We start from the raw sequence: 14,773 nt of genomic DNA, 5'->3' as shown, positions 1-14,773 counted from the left end.
CATTGCAGCGTGTTTAACTTTTGTAGTCAGTAGATAGCATTCCAGCAGAATGATATCAGCATGTGGTGTAGATGCAAAATTCTACCTAATCCTAGCATGTAGCTACAGTGCTAACTTCACGCTTAGGAGTGAGGCTGAAAAGTTTGACGATAGCAACGCTGCATGTGTTGCTATGTAGTTAAAAGCAGACGCAGTTACTCTGTTGGAGTTAACTCGGATCTGAATGCCATCTAGAAATGGATGCTTACTGCCATTTGAAAACTGAGAAGTTTGAAATGTCTGTAGCGGTTGAACTTGCAAATGCTAAGTTTTTCCGTGATTGTGTGTTTATATGTGGACTCATGTAGGGGGAACAGCAAAGGAAAAGACATCAGCACCATCAAGTCTTTGAGGGTGCTAAGAGTGTTGCGTCCTCTAAAGACCATCAAACGTCTTCCCAAACTCAAGGTGTGTTTTCCATGTAACATTTCTCTTTAAGCTACGTTCAATGGGGGTTCTTGAACGGAAGAGCTTCTTCTTCTACTGTTTACTAATGCATGTCCGCCACCTACAGGATAGGCTTTATACAAAATGTTGAAGTGGTGCAAAATCTTACATTAGGTTGTTTCCTTCACAGCTCTATTTTGATACATGACGTACGTTGCCTAGAGCTGTGTGAAAGTATCTTTAGAGTTGAACTAGAAGATTTCTTGATGCACAAAGTGGACTCTAGCACAAGTTCAACTCTTGCCCACCTCTCTTCCTGAATTCCCTTCCTAAACATCTGTCCTCCAACTGTTGTCTTTTCTCCACTCAGGCTGTGTTTGATTGTGTGGTCAACTCTCTGAAGAATGTTCTGAACATCCTGATTGTATACCTGCTCTTCATGTTCATCTTTGCCGTTGTGGCGGTGCAACTTTTCAAAGGACGATTCTTTTACTGCACTGATGAATCTAAAGAGTTAGAAAGTGACTGCAGGTTAGAAATCTATTTTTTCTTGTATTTGACTTTAGGAAACTTCATGTATATTAACTACTACCTGATTGCATGATTTGTTTGTTTCTTTTTCAATTTCTTGATGACTTCTTTGGTTCGATTTCTAAATTAGAAGTTGATAAAGTGTTTTCGAAGAGAATTTTCGAGTACAGGTGAGCAAAAGCTCTTGTCTCTATACCATTTGTGTTTTCAGGGGTGAATATCTAGTGTATGAGCGTGATAATGAAGTGAAGGCGCAGAAGCGGGAATGGAAGAAGTACGATTTCCACTATGACAATGTGGCTTGGGCCCTTCTCACCCTCTTCACTGTTTCCACTGGAGAGGGGTGGCCGCAGTAAGTATTACGTGAAGCGTAATACTTATCAGTATGTGAAGAGCCTTCACATACTGATACATACCAATAATCTTCTTCTTCACCTCTACAGGGTACTGAAACATTCAGTCGATGCGACCTACGAGAATCGGGGCCCAAGCCCGGGATATCGGATGGAAATGTCCATCTTTTACGTGGTGTACTTCGTGGTCTTCCCCTTCTTCTTCGTCAACATCTTTGTTGCTCTAATAATTATCACCTTCCAAGAACAAGGAGACAAGATGATGGAGGAGTACAGTCTAGAAAAGAATGAGGTGAAACGGAATTAAAAAACAAAAATCAAAGCATGATAGGAAGCCAAAGTGAAACCTGACCTGTGTTTTTCTCTTGTTCTTAACAGAGAGCCTGTATAGACTTTGCCATCAATGCTAGGCCCCTGACACGCCACATGCCACAAAACAAGCTCAGCTATCAATATAAGATGTGGGAGTTCGTGGTGTCACCGCCATTTGAATATACCATCATGGCTCTGATTGCGCTTAATACGATTGTGCTAATGATGAAGGTGAATCTTCACAAACTTACAGTCTCATTTTTTATTTTTGACTGATTTCTGACTGACTGAATGAACTCCTTTCACATGTTTGTCCTGTGTATGCTGCTGTAAATGTGTGTATTTTTGTCCGTAGTATGACGGAGCTTCTGAAGCCTACGAAGCTGTGTTAGTCAATCTGAACATAGTGTTTACCTCCCTCTTCTCCATGGAGTGTGTACTCAAGATCATTGCCTTTGGAGCGCTGGTGAGTGTATATGTGTGGGTTAACGTTCTCTCTCTTCTTTGCTGCACAGAAAAACAAAGATGTCCCTCAGGTTTTGTCAGGATTAAATGTTTTCATCTTTACCACTTGATGCAGCTGAATGGTAATATTGGCAAAGACACTCAAAATCTAGATCAGATAAGATTTAAACAAATCTCAACGGTTTGAGCTCAATACAGTAAACCCTTGTTTTTCGCGGGGGTTACGTTCCAAAAAGAACCCGTGATAGGCAAAATCCGTGAAGTAGAAACCTTTATTTTTAATTATACAATTAAATACTCTATTGTAAATTGAAAAGAAAAAACAAATCATTTTACAGGCTCAAGCATTTGTTTCACAAATAAAAGTACTTTAGAAAAGTTTTTTCAACAAATAACGTCTGTACTGTACTGTCAAATAATAATTTTAATCATCGATGTGAACAGAAGGCTTCAAATCGCGGAGATTAGCCCCGCCCACCGCGACCCGAAGAATTGGATTAAACGGGAGAAAATTTTAAATGATTATGAAAAAAATACAAAGTACAGTGGGACAAATAGTGACTCAGGTGTATTTCACTGCTGTTCAGACTGAGCCGCTGCATCCTGACTCCGCTCTGCAGTGTTTTCTTCTTTTGAAGCCCGCGGTGCAGGTGTGTTTGTTCGGGGGAAGAACATAGTGATAGGCAGTTGTTGTCGCTCTTTTTTCTATGGGTTTTAGAGAAACTCGAAATTGCAAGAGAATTTGCACGTATGTAATGTAAATTTGGCGAGCTGTTTTACGTACTTGTACATATTAAACTGCAACGTCATTGACGCACAGGTAGAGAAGAAGCGGAGTGACTTTTTAGCCAATCAGAATGCAGAACACAATACACGATGCAAATCCGTGAAGTAGCGAAACCGTGAAAAATAAACCGCGTTAGAGCAAGGGATCACTGTAGACAAAAAAAAATTTAACTATTATTTTCTGTTATAATGTCATTTTCTATAAAGATCTGGGCTGTATGTCAGAAACTGTGGTTAATGGACACAAAAGCATGAGACAGGCTTGGTAGCAGAAACTAAATCTTTAATAAATAAACATAAATAAATCACCGAAAAAACAATAAATATACTTGGTGTTTATTAAAGACCCACTCCGATGAAAATTGTGATTTAGGTGTTCTTAACGTGTTCTAGTGACAGTTTCTCATAATGGAGAGCATGTACAAAGAACAATAAGCTTCAAATGCATTTCCGAGAATTTTTTTATTCAAATTATTGTGAATCAGGAGCAGAAGAGAAAATACATTTGGAAAAAATATTGTTTTTTGTTTATTTACTTTACATATTGGGTAATCAGAGACATTGAAACACAAGACGTTTTACAGATACATGATGGGAGATCAGCACAGAAGGGTAACAGTAAGTACCGTAATTAGTGGGGTGAGAGTGAATGGCATATAGTTACAAAAATAGAAGCAAAGATGACATGGAGGGTGGGGATTACGCAGGAGAGGATTTTGAGTCTTAGGGTCTATTAAAAATGTACAGGAATATTATTTTAAAAAAAGTAACACCTTACTTTGGAGTTTGTCCTTGTTTCAAATGGACTTAATTTAAAAGGCCGCCCCCTGATTTCCAGTTATTCCTTCACTAATGCACAGTTTGACTGCAGGCTAAGTGTAGGAAGGCAAAAGGAGTCTGTGCATATCAGTTTTAGTCCTCTCTAGCCCAAGGTCTCTCCTTTTGAGTTGTCCTATTTTTACACTCAAATCATAAATGTTAAAAGTGTATCATGAGATTATTGTGATTTCCTGTATGTTTTTCTCTAAAACACACCTTGAGGTGATCTGCTTTTTATTATAAGATGTTTCATGGCTACGGCCTGATGCAGCACGATGTGTCCCAAGCTGTCTGATGGCATCAATCCAACAGACCGTCACTGCTTCATTTGTCTCATCTAATCTCTTTCTATTCCTTTCCAACTCTGACATGTCTTTTTTTTTCTTTCTCAGCATGTTTTTGTTCTTTCTTGTGGGCTTTGCTTTATAAGCATGGCCGGCAGCAGTCCTGGACTGCAAGGACCATATTGTTTTTTGCAATACTTTCTTACTATGCGAAGATTTCATCCCCGCTACAAACTCAAAAATGTACCAAGTCACCTAGTACCTGGTGAAAATGTATTTTGAGAAGAGTGAACAACCCCCCCCCCCCCCCAAACAAAAGAATGATGGCATAACAGTGGGAGAAACCGTTAAAAAAATGAATGGATCCAAAATCTCCTATAGGGTCTCAATAATATTTCATAGTTCACGAGTTAGGGATATCCAAAGTAAGTTTTAAGATGATTATAGGATAGCTACAGGACCTACGGCTTAGTGGCCATGATGTGACAAATTGTGAGATTTGGTGGTTTTCCTGATTTTGCACAATATGGGAAAAGAAACATTTTGGCTGAGGGAGCAATCTTCACAACATTTCACACACCCCACCAAGTTAGGTCTACAACCTCTGACCTCAGGAAGATGCATGCTGCCGTCTTGAATTTCCCAACAAAAATCACCTTTCGATCTATTACTTCCTAGCTCCTCAAACATCATTGGAAAGTTACTTGAAAAAAAAAGGTTGATATTAGAAATTTTAGAGTTGTAATGGCTTTGACATGACAAAAAGTGGTTACCTGCACATTTTTACCAGAATATTGTAAAAATTCAATATATAAATTGTTGGCTCAAGATAAACCAAACTATACTGTATATTACACCATAATAGGAATGTTGGCAGGGTTTAACAAAAACTTCAGTTGCCAAGGAAATCCAAAAGTTTACTTTTGTCGAATCTTCTAAAAATCACATAGACCTGTTTGTTTACCCCCAGGCGACCAAAAAATAAAATAGTTGCTATGGAGATAAAACCAACATAAAAGACACCATTTTGGATAAAGTTTTTTCTTTGATTGTTTTTGTAATATGCCACTGTGACCAGGGTGGTAGAGTGAAAAGTGAACGGTCTAAAGCAGCCACTTAGCCAGTGAGGGCAGGAAAAAAGGGGGGTAATCAGGGGGTGGTCAGGGCATCTTCAATCTAACTTTTCTATTATATATTTTCTCTGCTGTATCTGCCTTTCATTGACACGTTTCTCTGTACTGTCTATATGCCAGCCACATCATCACATTTTACTGGCACTCTTATGCATGCCGTCTCCTGCCTTGTCCTTCTTCAGTTTGTAATCTCTTGTCCTTCTCTGGCTTTTCTTACTCTTTCTCACCACAGAATTATTTTAAAGATGCCTGGAATATTTTTGACTGTGTGACAGTTCTGGGCAGCATTACTGACATCCTGGTTACCGAGCTCGGGGTAAGTCACACACTCTGAGGCACTCACATGACTGAAGGGTGTAAAAAGGTATAGCATAATATTAGCAGTTTTAAAAGTTACTATTAACAGAAAACAGTTAACGCAGAACATAAGATAGGATGATTCCAGGTTTGCTCGGCCATGCTTGCCCATATCTTGAAAGTCTTACATAACCGTCTCAGGTGGTGGTATGAGGATCCAGCTCGCCAACTCAGAGTCAATGTCAGCGTGCAGAGAACAGGCTGATGCTCTGGGAACAATAACAGAACCCGCTTTTCCTGCATGAAACAATGTTCACAGGTTGACTCAGAATTTTATCAGTCACAAAATATGTAAAATGAAAGACCTCTGAAAATCCTATACATTTAAGTGTGTATTAATTGTATTTTTCATTGCAGAAGATTTTATGTTAATTGTCTAAACAAACTTTAATTGCAGCTGTAGTTGCATCAGTTGTAAAAGCACGATTGAAGTTAAAGCCTAAAGCTTGTGAGACAGTGTCACGTTTATTTAACATTTACTGGATTACAGATTAAAGTAGCAGAAAGTATTAGACAGCAGTGTCATCTAGTTTCAATGGTGCCTATGTGATAAATTAGTTAAAATTAAAATATGTAAAGCTTTCTGTTTTTTAGATTAAGTTGTTTTGATGTCTTGACTCTTTTACAAATTTCTATGTCATGTAAACACCGGAACTGACTTTTTTTTCCTCTGTAATGATGGTTGATTTCTGTCTTTTTTTATCTTTTTATCTTTTTACATGCTTTCTTTAACTCGTCCACAATCTTAACGACAACGTACTGTAATCTGCTTTGCCTCGCCCCTCCTTCTCTCCCCAACTACTTGCTGTGATTCCGCCCAATCAAAATGCACTATGAATCCTCTGTGTCCACCCATGGCAACTGGCTTGGTCAATCTTTCTGGTTGTTCCTCAAATCAACCACAAAAAAAAAAAAAAAATCCACCCACCCCCCAAAAAATGCTGCTAAATCCATGTGTCTGCAACATCCACATTTAGATGGTTTGTAATTTTTTTTAAGCTCTTCTTTTATTGCATGTGTTTCATGAATGTGAATCTCAATCAATGGTGTGGCTGTGAAGAAATGCACGTTGCCTGCAACCAGTTCTAAACAGCACGCACTGCATATCCTTTACCTAAGACTAATGCTCAGTTTGTAAAGGATTGGACTCTATAGTTTGGAATAGATTTCTACATCTATCCACTGAGATTACTCATTTTGTTGTACAAGCATAAAATGTAGACACATTCACCCACTCATATGGCAAAATCTAGCTGAGGTTGTTTTTTTGTTTTTTTTCACTAATAACTCAGTGAGTCCAAAGCTTTGCCCCTGGCAGAGAAAGCACGCCATGCATGATGACCCTTGCATGTCTTTGACAGGAAGCTATTACAGGGACAACTCACCAATTTGCAGAAGCACATGTGGTATACACTCGCTGGAGACTTTATTAGGTACACCTTGCTAGTACTGGGTTGGACCCCTTTTGCCTTCAGAACTGCCTTAATCCTTTGTGGCATAGATTCAACATGGTACTGAAAACATTCCTCAAAAAGTTTGGTCCATATTGACATGATAGCATCACAGAGTTGCTGCAGATTTGTCGGCTGCACATGATGCCAATCTCCTGTTCCACCACACCCCAAAGGTGATCTACAGGGTTGAGATCTGGTGACTGCAAGTCCAGTGAACTCGTTGTCATGTTTAAGAAACCAGTACAAGATGATTCCAGCTTTATGACATGGCGCCTCATCCTGCTGGAAGTAGCCATCAGAAGATGGGACACTGTGGTCATAAAGGGATGGTCAGAAACAATATTCTTGTAGGCTGTGGCGTTGTAACCATGCTCAATTGGTACTAAGGGTCCCAAAGTGTGTCAGGAAAATGTCTCCCACACCATTACACCACCAGCCTGAAGCATTGATACAAGGTATGATGGATGCCATTCTTTCATGTTGTTGATGCCAAATTCAAACCCTACCATCTGAATGTGGCAGCAGAAAGCGAGACTCATCAGACCAGACAATGTTTTTCCAATCTTCTGTTGTCCAATTTTGGTGAGTTTGTGTAAATTGTGCCTCAGTTTCTTGTTCTTAGCTGATAGGAGTGGCATCCAGTGTGGTCTTCTGCTGCTGTATTTTATCTGCCTCAGGTTTGGACATGTTGTCCATGTAGAGATGCTATTCTGCAGACCTCTGTTGTAACCAGTGGTTATTTGAGTTACTGTTGTCTTTCTCTCGGCTGGAACTAGTCTGGCCGTTCTCCTCTGACCCCTTGCATCAACAAGACATTTTCACCCACAGAAGTGCCGCTCACTGGATAATTTCTTTTTTTCTGACCATTCTCTGTAAACCCTAGAGATGGTTGTTAGTGAAAATCCCCGCAGATCAGTGGTTTGTGAAATACTCAGAGCAGCTAGTCAGGTACCAACAACCATGCCATGTTCAAAGCAAGGTTATAATAGTTTCGGATGTTTTATTAGTTTTAGTTTTTATTTAGTTTTGAATTTTTGTTTTTAAATTTATTTAGTTTTAATTAGTTTTTAGAGGCTGCTTTACTAGTTTTTATTAGTTTTTATTTTTTGAAATTGCTTCGTTTTAGTGTTAGTTTTATTTATTTTTTTTGTAAATTAGGATATTTGTCAGGTGCATGATTCAAAATCACCAGAATAAGTATTGTAAAAACGCAATCAAAGATACATTTTGAAACACTTATTATTCAGAGGACACAAGGACAACCATCCTTAAATTAAAATACAACAGCTGATAACAGCATTACGTTATCTGCTCTCGCTTCTTTTTCGGGGGAGGGCGGGCGACAGGCTAGCTTGTCTAGGTACTGTTGATTTGCGTTGTTGTGTGCGCTTTTTAAATGTACATTTAGATTCGTAGGGTTTTTCCCTTTGAGGAGCGTTCCACAAATTTTGTCTCCTGCTTCGACTACAAGGCACTTACTTTAGTTTTCGACGCTGTTATATTCAAAACAGTCCCAAATAGGACTCTCCCGCTTTCTCCCAACTTTTACTGCAGCCATCACGCTCATGTAAATGTCTGACAACGCTAGCCGGCAGTGTCCGACAGACATCATGTGACGTCACAGACTACGTGATGCCGTAAGGTTCAGATTAAAGCCCTGCGCGGGACTATTTTCTTCATCCCGCGCCCGCTGAATTTCTGACCAATCCCGCCCGCTCCCGCAATGTATGCGTTACACTCCCGCCCACACCCGCAATATGTATGTCCACTCCCGCCCGCACCTGCAAAACTCATAGAATTTAGTCCTGCACAGTAATAGAGATGCATTGATTTTGTATTGTCTCCCGTCCCGCAGGAAAAAAACACGTATTTGTATTGATATTATTAAAGAGATTCATGTCCCTCCTCCAGCCTCATCCTTTCATGCATTCCTCTTGTGTAATTTGCAACTTAATTATTAAATATATTTTCACAAATCCCGTTCGGTTAAAAGTGTGCGTGTGTGCGCGCGCAGACAGACGGCCTAAAGCGCGCTCTTAGTAAGAGGCGGGGCGGGGCGCACCCCCAACAACAGGTTAGATGACAGAGGCCATTGGGCGTCTCTACCTGGTGCCTTCACGGAGCTTCAGTACATAAGAATCCAACAGCCGCTCAGCCTAACGTAGTCCGCTAATATATATTCATGAGATATTCATGGCAGCACTGATCCCGCGGGTTTTTTTTTCTGCCGCCCGCTCCCGCCCGCAGCACAATTCAAACCGCCCAATCCCGCGAGATTTGGGTTGGGTCCCGCGGGACCCGGCGGGACCCAATCCCGATGCAGCCCTCTAGTTCAGATACACAGTAAAACTAGCAGGGTGAAGTAAATAGACTTTATTTCAACCCAAAAGACTTATGTATTAACAAAGACGAAAACGAAGTATTTTTTGGGGTTGATATTAGTTAGTTTCAGTTAGTTTTATACACACAACAAACAGTTTTAGTTAGTTTTCGTTTTTTTTAAAAACTCTCGTTTTTATTTTTATTTCAGTTAACGAAAATGTTTTTTCAGTTCTAGTTTTAGTTTTTTCGTTCGTTTTCGTTAACTATAATAACCTTGGTTCAAAGTCACTTAAATCACCTTTCATCCCCATTCTGATGCTTAGTTAGAACTGCAGCAAATCTTGACCACGTCTACATGCCTAAATGCATTGAGTTGCTGCCATGTGATTGGCTGATTGAAATTTGGATTACGAGCAGTTGGGCAGGTGTGCCTAATAAAGTGGCCAGTGAGTGTATACTGTACTAAGCACTAAACTGTATCTGCACATGCTGAAAGGTCCCTTGTTTATATTTCTGTCTTAAACTGTCGCCCTTTGCTTTTGTTTTATTCTTCAACTTAGACCAAAAAAATCTTGAAGAATGTACGTTAAACTCAGACATAATATCACTACAAAGGATACAATAGTTTTTTTTAAAAATCGTTTTTTAGAACAAGGTTTCCAAACCACATAATCAGGTGGTGAAACCCAAGAATCCTCCACATTAAATACTTTTTGTTTTTAAACTGTCACGTCACTACTGTGTATGACATGACTTCTCTCCTCAGTTATCTGTTGATGCATGGCCTGCTCTTATGTTTGCTGTTTGCAAATGCATGCTGTGGACTTGCTACATTTCTAAAAAAAAAAAATAATAAAAAAAAAAAAAACATATTTGCTTGAGAGAATTAGTGCATTTGGTTGTCTTCCCAAGAAAATGTCCTGACATCCCTGCACTGGAACTACTCACCGATCCTACCACGATTACTAATAATGTGTCCCAATTGGATGGAACTACTTACATTTGGATGGTTTCTTTTCCCTGTGTTGCATTGTTTGTTTTGTCTGATTTATTGGATATGAGAAGCTTGTTGGAGCCTTGCTGATTTGATATCTGTTTGCTTTGACTTGTTTGGCTCCTTATGATTTCCTTTATGTTGAGTTTGAATCTTTTTTTGGGTTTGACTGTTTTCCCCCTAATTCATGTTATCCTTCTAAAAATCCTGAAAACGTACTTTGCAGTACAACTAACTTACTCTTTTTGTTGTTTCTCAAACCTCCATGTCCTTTCCTATGTTCTTTTTTTCATTTTAATCGTCCACGTCCCCGATCTGTGTCCGGTCCTGATGTTGCTTCAGGATAACTTCATCAACCTAAGTTTCTTAAGGCTGTTCAGGGCAGCTCGCCTCATCAAGCTGCTGAGGCAGGGAGAAACTATTCGCATCCTGCTCTGGACCTTCGTTCAGTCCTTCAAGGTTTACTTCCAATTTTGCATCATAACTCACACAAACGAGACTCATCAAACATGGAGGCTGAGCACATGGTCACCAATGCAGTCTTATTAAACTTCAAACTCTGCTCATTTTTGATTTTATTCTATCTTTCCTCAGGCGCTGCCTTATGTCTGCCTCCTCATTGCCATGCTATTTTTTATCTACGCCATCATTGGAATGCAGGTGAGAGCTTCAGTCTTAAGGCTTTAAGGGTGGGGTAAGTTAAAATGATTATGATAACAATGGGGACATTATGCAAACAGGTGGAAATAGTATGTATCTTAACCTCTTGACACCTGAATTCATTTCCAGCTATGAAAAATAAAATTCACTTGTATTTTTGCTTTCATGTTGATGTTTGATTAAGCTCATTTTGAAGATGAAGTTGGATGCATATTTGCATTGAGGTGTTAAAGCTACAGTTACACTGCCTTCTAATGTGCAAACTCAAACTTTGTGACTGTTTCGGCAGCTTTTTGGAAACATTAAGATTGAAGAAGATGGAGAGAGTGCTATCAACCAGCACAACAACTTCAGGACCTTTGTACAAGCTCTGATGCTCCTCTTTAGGTGCCTTTAATGTTTTCATGATATTTGTGTGAATCTTTACATGTAAATAACTACAAATGTTTACTCCTGGTAGCTCACATGTAGCTAAGATTCTGGATTTGTCTCGTTTTGCAGGAGTGCTACAGGAGAGGCGTGGCATGAGATCATGCTAGCGTGTCTGGGGGGTAAGGAGTGTGACCCCCTGTCAACGAACACAGGGCCAGAGTGTGGCAGCCAAGTGGCCTATCTCTACTTTGTGTCCTTCATCTTCTTCTGCTCATTCTTGGTGAGTGCAGGTCCCTTAAGCTGCGTTCACACTGAACGTGATTCGTGCTTCAGGGGTGTCCAGTTTCAATGTTCGCGTGGAATCAAATTGAACTTTGGCAAAGAAGACGTGTGGCGCTGATTAGTGAAGGGAGTTCAAATCCAACATGGAGGAGAATCTGATTGTTTTCCTTTTGAGCTTAATAATATTACAGTTTTTCCATCGAGGAAATATAGAGAAGTTCCCTTAATTTTATTCATATTTTTAATTTTTCCCTCCCCCGACAGCAAGTGGTCACAAAAAGACAGAAGTATCGCTGAAAGCAGCCATCATTCAGACGCAGCTCCGGCAGTAGATGGTGGGAGAGTCTCTGAATGATCTTATGAACCCAGCCATGGAGACGTGTTTACTGATGCTTTTGTAGAGCTCTTCAAAATAAATAAACCTGATTTCTTATCATCAGTGTCTTTCTATCATTGTAAATGATATGTAAAGTCAATGCTTCCATGGAGCCATCAGGCTAAAAACATTTGTCAGTAGCTCCTCCCACACACATCTGGAGGATCTAGCATATGAACAAGCGTCAAGCAGCAAATTTGATCCGCCTTGAAAGGCATTCAACAAGAGTTTGACGCGCAGATTGCGTTCATTGTGAATGCAGCCTATTTACACCCTCGTCCTCATAATTTCACTTTCATATCTTTGTCTTTTTTTATCTCGACAAAGGTTTATATCTCTGCTTTTGTATTCATGTGCACCTGTGCAGATGCTGAATTTGTTTGTAGCTGTCATCATGGACAACTTTGAGTACCTGACAAGAGATTCATCCATCCTTGGACCTCACCACCTGGATGAGTATGTCAGGATATGGGCCGAGTATGATCCTGCCGCCTGGTGAGCGCCAACACACCCCGTGACAAAAAAAGATGCACACACAACAATTTAGCGGACATGTCATCATTAACATCATATCCAGCTTGTTCCTGTGGCACATTCACAAACACACTATTTCCACACTAACATTCTGATCTATTAAATGCACTTTTTGTATGCTCTAACAAGTTTTCTCAAGCAGAGAAAGGCCCATGCAAAGACAGCATTCATCGTCGTGTTGGTAAATCCAAATACTATATTTTTAAGTGGAAACACGGGTATGAACAGGCCTTAACCTAAAAAAGAAGAATGATGCACTGGCGAAACAGCTGCAAGGGGGCTGTTACGGTTTGGAGCATAACCTCATCAGGCATCTGGTTATCTCTGTCACGCCGTACAACCCCTCCCTACTCACCCCCACTGTAAACTGTCATAAGATATCCGTTCTCCATTCCTGAACCCTCTCCCTCTTCTGGAATCGATAAACTGTCACAATGTGGCAACATCTACTCTCCACTGAAAACTTCCCTGCGGTGTAAATGTCTGAGGCAGACATGCTAAGTTTCATGGTATCTGTTTCCCAGTGCCCCTGTGTTGCCCTTAAACTGTCCTTTAAACTGTAGTACATCTTGGATGTAACAATTCATTTTAACAAGATTCGATTTATTTCATAATTTGTGGTTGACGCTACGATTCAAAGTTGATTTTGGTTCATTTTGAACGATTCAGTTCACTAACTTAGATCCAGGACATCTTTAGCCAAACATTCAACCAGTGTGACTTAGAGATAAATACCCAGAACTGAACAGTACAGATGAAGTTTTCCACATTCCTTGTATTTCTTGCAAGATAATCAAGTATCTTAAATATCTGTACAAACAAACAGGTGAACAAGAAATATAGGCAAATTCATTCAGAGTTTGGTTTTGCAAAGTTCCGCCCACTGCTGTTTTTCCCCCTTAAAATGAATACAAACTGAACATTGTCAGAACATTCTACCACACTGTATGGCCACATGCATTGACGGTGTGATGGCCCGTGGTTCGATTGATCTGGTTGGGTCGCAGGAATATAAATCAATAAAGTAGATTAATCGTCATACACCTAGTACATCTGTACGCTGCAGGAAATCTACAAAAGAAAAGGAAAAGAAAAAACTGAAGCAAACAACATGGTTAACACCCAACAAGCAGCTATTAAGCAATTAACAAGCCCATGCTTTTCTAGTCGTTGGCTTTATTTCTTAAATTACACTGTGCACACTGCCATTTAGAGGTTGTTTTTCAAATGTGGAAAGAAAAGGAATTAGTAAAAAGCAGTGCAATAAATAAGAAACAGGGAAAGCCTTAAAAAAAGAAATGATAGTGCTAAGGGCTACATCTATCTGACTGTCTTTTTGTGAATTGATGTTTATTTTTTGTGTGCATTCAAGTGTAAATGTCAAGTGATTTTTACAAAAGTGTTTTCAGATACCATGTTCTTCTTGCCAAACTTGTGCTCTTCCTTCCAATCTCCTTCTCTCTGCATTTGTGTGTGTGTGTGTTTGTTTTCTTCTTTTGCTGTTTGTTTGTCATTTTTCCCATTTAACTTCCCTGTATTCTTCTTGCAGCGGCCGCATACATTATAAGGACATGTACAGTTTATTACGAGTTATCGACCCACCTCTCGGCTTAGGCAAGAAATGCCCTCATAGGGTGGCCTGCAAGGTTTGACTTCCATTCAAATGAAACCTCTCAACCACACTTGCTAGCCACAGCATCCAGGAATGGAGTGAATGCTGCTTCGTGTTATTTTTCTTTTTTTGTTTGTTCTTTTTTTCATTTGAACCAACAACTTGTTGTCCACCATGACTTGCATTCTGAACTGCTAAGAGAATGTGCGGGACAATGCAGACACCCAGACAAGCATGTGAAATGCACTAACTCAAACTTGTGGGTGAAGCACATCTAGAGGTTTTGCACCATTAATGACTATTTTAAATATTTTTCTCTGCTTGCTGTGGAGCCCTGGCTCGAATGTAGACAGCTATGGTTGCCCACTGGAGTGTTGCATTGTATTTTCCTTTTTTTTTTTTCTTTTTCTTTTTTGTGGGGGATCGGGGAAAGACAGAAACTGCATTGACACCCCTTCCTCTTCTTCTTCCTCCCCTCTTCCATCCAAGCAGGTGCAGCTTTCTGCCTGCTGTCAAGCTCTGACACCCTCTTTAAAAAAAATAATGCAGGCACACCTTTAATACGCAGGGGCTTCGAAAAGTTTTGGCAGTTTAATCGAAAATTCTGTTACTGTGATAATGTGAGAGCATGGAGAAGGATTACTAAAGGAAATAAAATACAGTCGTAGCTTTTTAATCTTTGCAATAATCCCATTATTCTG

General features: G+C 39.8%; 1 protein-coding gene across 22 annotated transcripts in view; it reads left to right on the top strand.

Moving 5' to 3' along the window:
* The window catches only part of cacna1aa (calcium channel, voltage-dependent, P/Q type, alpha 1A subunit, a), a 92,880-nt gene that overhangs the window by 52,409 nt on the left and 25,698 nt on the right, over nt 1–14,773 (top strand). For 15 of the 22 annotated variants that reach the window (XM_023957643.2, XM_078951495.1, XM_078951489.1 and 12 more), the window contains 13 exons: nt 348–447; nt 797–957; nt 1,169–1,309; nt 1,401–1,602; nt 1,689–1,853; nt 1,978–2,088; nt 5,342–5,425; nt 10,579–10,695; nt 10,831–10,896; nt 11,186–11,283; nt 11,398–11,548; nt 12,294–12,421; nt 14,010–14,106. In XM_023957643.2, coding sequence (XP_023813411.1) covers nt 348–447; nt 797–957; nt 1,169–1,309; nt 1,401–1,602; nt 1,689–1,853; nt 1,978–2,088; nt 5,342–5,425; nt 10,579–10,695; nt 10,831–10,896; nt 11,186–11,283; nt 11,398–11,548; nt 12,294–12,421; nt 14,010–14,106 — 1,621 coding nt within the window. The remainder of the gene's footprint in view (nt 1–347; nt 448–796; nt 958–1,168; nt 1,310–1,400; nt 1,603–1,688; nt 1,854–1,977; nt 2,089–5,341; nt 5,426–10,578; nt 10,696–10,830; nt 10,897–11,185; nt 11,284–11,397; nt 11,549–12,293; nt 12,422–14,009; nt 14,107–14,773) is intronic. The other 7 variants (XM_078951493.1, XM_078951488.1, XM_078951492.1 and 4 more) reach the window with 1 other exon arrangement.

This window comes from Oryzias latipes, chromosome 8, assembly GCF_053564925.1.
Source record: "Oryzias latipes strain Hd-rR chromosome 8, Olatipes_Hd-rR_3.1".
Classification (NCBI taxonomy): Eukaryota; Metazoa; Chordata; class Actinopteri; order Beloniformes; family Adrianichthyidae; genus Oryzias; species Oryzias latipes.
Note: the sequence above shows the minus strand (reverse complement) of the source record. Positions and strands in the feature narration are given on the sequence as shown.